General features: G+C 29.9%; 1 protein-coding gene across 1 annotated transcript in view; it reads left to right on the forward strand.

Moving 5' to 3' along the window:
- Positions 1–3,801, forward strand: part of LOC18053779 — a 4,809-nt gene extending 1,008 nt beyond the window's left edge. Inside the window, exons 2-5 of the mRNA XM_024177941.1 lie at positions 2,132–2,168; positions 2,753–3,010; positions 3,119–3,259; positions 3,391–3,801. Coding sequence (XP_024033709.1) covers positions 2,132–2,168; positions 2,753–3,010; positions 3,119–3,259; positions 3,391–3,801 — 847 coding nt within the window. The remainder of the gene's footprint in view (positions 1–2,131; positions 2,169–2,752; positions 3,011–3,118; positions 3,260–3,390) is intronic.
- Positions 3,802–4,388: the final 587 nt, after the last annotated feature.

The raw sequence follows: 4,388 nt of genomic DNA on the forward strand, positions 1-4,388 counted from the left end.
CTTCTCTCTTGTGTAATTATATTTTGAAACTTTGAATGTATTTTCTAACTTTATTTAAGCAATTAATTTATTTAAATCTTATTTAATCTTGAATTTGATCAATAGGAAAATTATTTTTATATTAATTTTTTAATTTAGTTAGTTTGTGAATAGGATGGAATTAAAAATTTTTAGCCCACAAACCAATCTGCAAAATAATGGATTTGATTTAAATTGAGTTAAATCTGCATCCAATCCGTAGATATATGCATTGGATTTGAATTGAATTTCACCAATCTTTGGATTAAATTGGATTGAATTAAAAACTTATAATCCGCAAAATTGTGGATCGGATATAGATTGATGTCCAATCTGCAAAATTCGATCCGCGAATACCTCTACTTGTACCAAAGCATAATTTACGGATCTGTCATATCTCAAGGATTTGTAACCAAGTAGTAGATACGATGACTCATTTTACTTTTGGCTATTCTAATTTTCATTTATAGTTAGAGGATTTTCCTCTTCAAATGTCTTGTTATCTTTGAGATTTTCTCTTAGAAATAAGTGAGGATTTTATTTTAAAAAAGAAGCATTACTTGTGTCAATAAAATAGAATTTATAACCAAATACAATCATTATAACAAAATATTATAGTTGAATTGATCAAAAATTAAATATATGATTCTTTTTTTTGTTTTTAACTGATCAATTTTTAAGAAGAGATGTCGAACATCAAAATTTTTAAAAAATTTAAATGTTGTTAACTTTAACACTGTAATTGACTTGTTAAAGTATAAAAATATCCCTATCTATATTAGATTCTGTCAACTAAAGATTTAAGGCTTAAAATATTATTGTTCAGGTTAACTAATCATATAAAAATGACTTGAAAATCTTTAAAATATCATATATAAAATGACTCTATATCCTTTAAGTGATAAGTTGAAGATACTCACTCCACTTGTAATTTGAATATTACCCTTTTACAAATTAAAAGTATGCTGCTATTTCAAGGTCGATGTCAATAGACGCCACTCACTGTGGGTTTGCCATCACCAAAATCAGCAAAAAATTTAAATCACCAAACTTGATCGCAACCTACAGCGGATTTTTATTTTTTTAATAAACTTGCCCTCTAAGGGTTTTAACAATTAACAAACCTACCCACAACCAGTTGCTTTTTTGCAGGCTTTCTCATTTAAAATCACAAATATTAAAAATACTTTTAATAATATATAAAAACTTAAATTATATAATTCAAACTATAAATTTATAATAATACTACCTAAAAATCCACATATAATACTCAATTCTAGATTTTATCAATATAAATAAGAAATTAAAATTTCAACATTAAAATAAACACACAAAATTTTTTAATCTAACACAAAATATTTCTATTGTAGGCATATCATCATCACTATTATCAATGCCTTGCTCCAACTTTTATTCAATATACAAGTATTATCAACAATATTAGCAAGTAAACTTTATATAACTATCATTAACAATTAATTAAACAAATAAAAACCCAACTTTAATAAGCAACATTAGGTTCAAGTCACTAAAGTAAGGCAACCAAAATCAACCAGATTAAAATAAAATATTAGTAATATTAAAATTTAAATTTATAAAACTTCTACTTATTCAGAGTTTATTGCATCTATTTTGATATAAATATATATACGCATACATACATACATCTATGTTGCAGTGAGATAGATTAGGTTTAGAAATAAGGAACTTTAACTTATATATGTTTATGATTAAATTTTTTAATGTAAGTTTTATAATTAAAATTAAAAATATAAATAATTAAAATAAAAAAGAGGGTTGCAGTATCCCATTGTTACTCAGCAAATTTTTTTTCTTAATATCAAACCCAACCATAACTCATAGTGGGTTTGAATTTGAAAAATCAAATCCGCCATCAACCCGCAACCCACAAACTACAAAATTACCTACAACGGATGAATTTTTATGGGTTAGTTTAGATGAATTTGTGGGTGGTCGATAATTTTACCATCCCCAAGGGAGAGATATAGATAAATTTAATTAACTAATTATTAATTAGTAAAATATGTATTTCAGAGAAAAAGCTCATAAGCCAAGGAGATGAGAATTGAAGTATATTTAATTATATTAAAAGGATTGTCGAGAATGGGAGACACGGAAACCGCGCCCACGTTCTCCTCATATGATATCTCACTCCCTTTTCTTTTTTTCTTATTAGTTCAAGAAAACTAATAATTATAATTAATTAATTATGAAAGTGTGTATGTGTTGTCTCTCTTCAAGGAATAAATATGAATATATCACACTTTTTTTTTTAAAGTCATGTGAACCTCCATAAATACACTCTTCTCCATACCCTAGCTACTAGCTATCTACTTCCTCTCTCTAACTCTATCTATATATCTCGTTCTCTTCGTTTTTAACAACACCCGCAGTGCCATTCCCACACCCACTATCTTGATATTTGCTCAGCTTGAAGAGATAGTATATTCTGGGGTTCTGTCTATCTTAATTTGAAGTTCATTTCTATATGATCATGGTGTGCAAACACTTTCTCTTTCTATTCAGTAATTATCTTCTAATAATTAATAATACAATTCTTTGAAGTTTAATTATGTATGTGTTAGCTAGGTATCATATATAGTATTAATTTGTTGTTGTTTAATTTTATTCTTTTTTATTCTGATTTGGATTTTGATTTTAAAATATAGGCGTGGTTGAATTAACAACAATAATAATAATGATGATGATGTAGGGAGTTGATCAAATATGCGAAAGGCCTGCCTGGTTGGAAGCTCTATACAGAGAAAAATATTTTGTGGGATGCTCATATCATGAAACGGCAAAGAAAAATGAAAAGAATATATGTTGCCTGGACTGCTGCATCAGTATCTGCCCTCACTGTATTCCTTCACATCGCTTTCACCGCCTTCTTCAGGTTCGTCGTTACGTTTATCATGAGGTTGTCCGATTGGATGATCTGCAGAAGCTCATTGACTGCTCTAATGTTCAGGTACGTACGTAATTCTTCACTTACAATTTAATAAGGCTACCAATAATTAACATATAATTTGATTTACTTTACTGAAATAATCACGCATGGATCTATTAATATATATAGGCCTATACTATCAACAGTGCGAAAGTAGTGTTCATCAAGAAGAGACCTCAAAACAGGCAATTCAAAGGGGCTGGAAACTATTGCACCTCTTGCGATAGAAGCCTTCAAGAAACTTATAGTCATTGCTCTCTTGGGTGCAAGGTCAGCTATTATAACCCCCATGCCCCATGAGATATTATATATCTAGATAAATCGATCACTGTTGTATTATATGTACAAATACATACATTTAGGGTAACTTATATATATATACTTTAATTATGTATTTATAGGTGGACTTTGTGCTGAAACATTACAAGGAGCTGACTCCATTCTTGAAAAAGTGCAATACATTGACATTGAGTCCAGATTTTATGATTCCTCATGAAATAGGAGACGATATTGATCAAATGACAAACGAGACACCATCACCACACTCATCAATTGTGGACTGTGATGAATCTGATCACCAAGCAATGAGATGGAGCAGCTGGTCTTCATCTGCAGGCTCATCATCAGGATCCGAAAACATGACCACAACCACCCACATCGTCAGAAAGAAAAGAAGTGGATGTGAATTCTACCTTTGTGCAAGATCAGCTAACAAAGTTTCCGATCGTCACCATCATCATCACATCGACATGGCTACAAGTATCATCACTACTAGAAGAAAAGGGATTCCTCATAGATCCCCTCTCTGTTAGCGTACAACAAGAGCATACATTAACCATATTCTTATTATTATTATTATTATTATTAAAAACCCTTTTTTCCCTCAGCAAACCAACCCCGAACCACATACACCCGCCCCAAAACCCCAACCCCCCAAAAAAAAGGGGAAAAAAAACTATTTTACAACTGTTTTTTTTTTTCCTTGAAATTATAACAATTTTTTATATTTTGATTGAATCGTTCACTCAATCGTCCAAGTGCTTTTATTTTATTTATTAATTCTAATCAACTCTCTGTCTCTCTCTCTCTTGCTTTCTTTCTTCGATTTTAGTTAATTAATCACTCGGTCGGGGAGTTTTGTCTTAATGGCATAACGTGATGATTCCCAATTGCAATAATTCACATTAACTATATCGAGTATAATACTTGAACATTTTTATTTTCTTTCTAAGCTAGCAATATTGGATTATTATCAAATTGACACTTGAATTGGGAGGATACCAACCACGTATTAACATTTGTAGTTCCGTACGTACTTCGATGCTCTCAAACATGTATAGAGTAGAAATGTAGAATAGACAAGTACAATTAATAATAATATATTTTTTTTTATCAAAGC

Source organism: Citrus clementina, unplaced genomic scaffold (genome assembly GCF_000493195.1).
Source record: "Citrus clementina cultivar Clemenules unplaced genomic scaffold, Citrus_clementina_v1.0 scaffold_1, whole genome shotgun sequence".
In the NCBI taxonomy this organism is placed as follows: domain Eukaryota; kingdom Viridiplantae; phylum Streptophyta; class Magnoliopsida; order Sapindales; family Rutaceae; genus Citrus; species Citrus x clementina.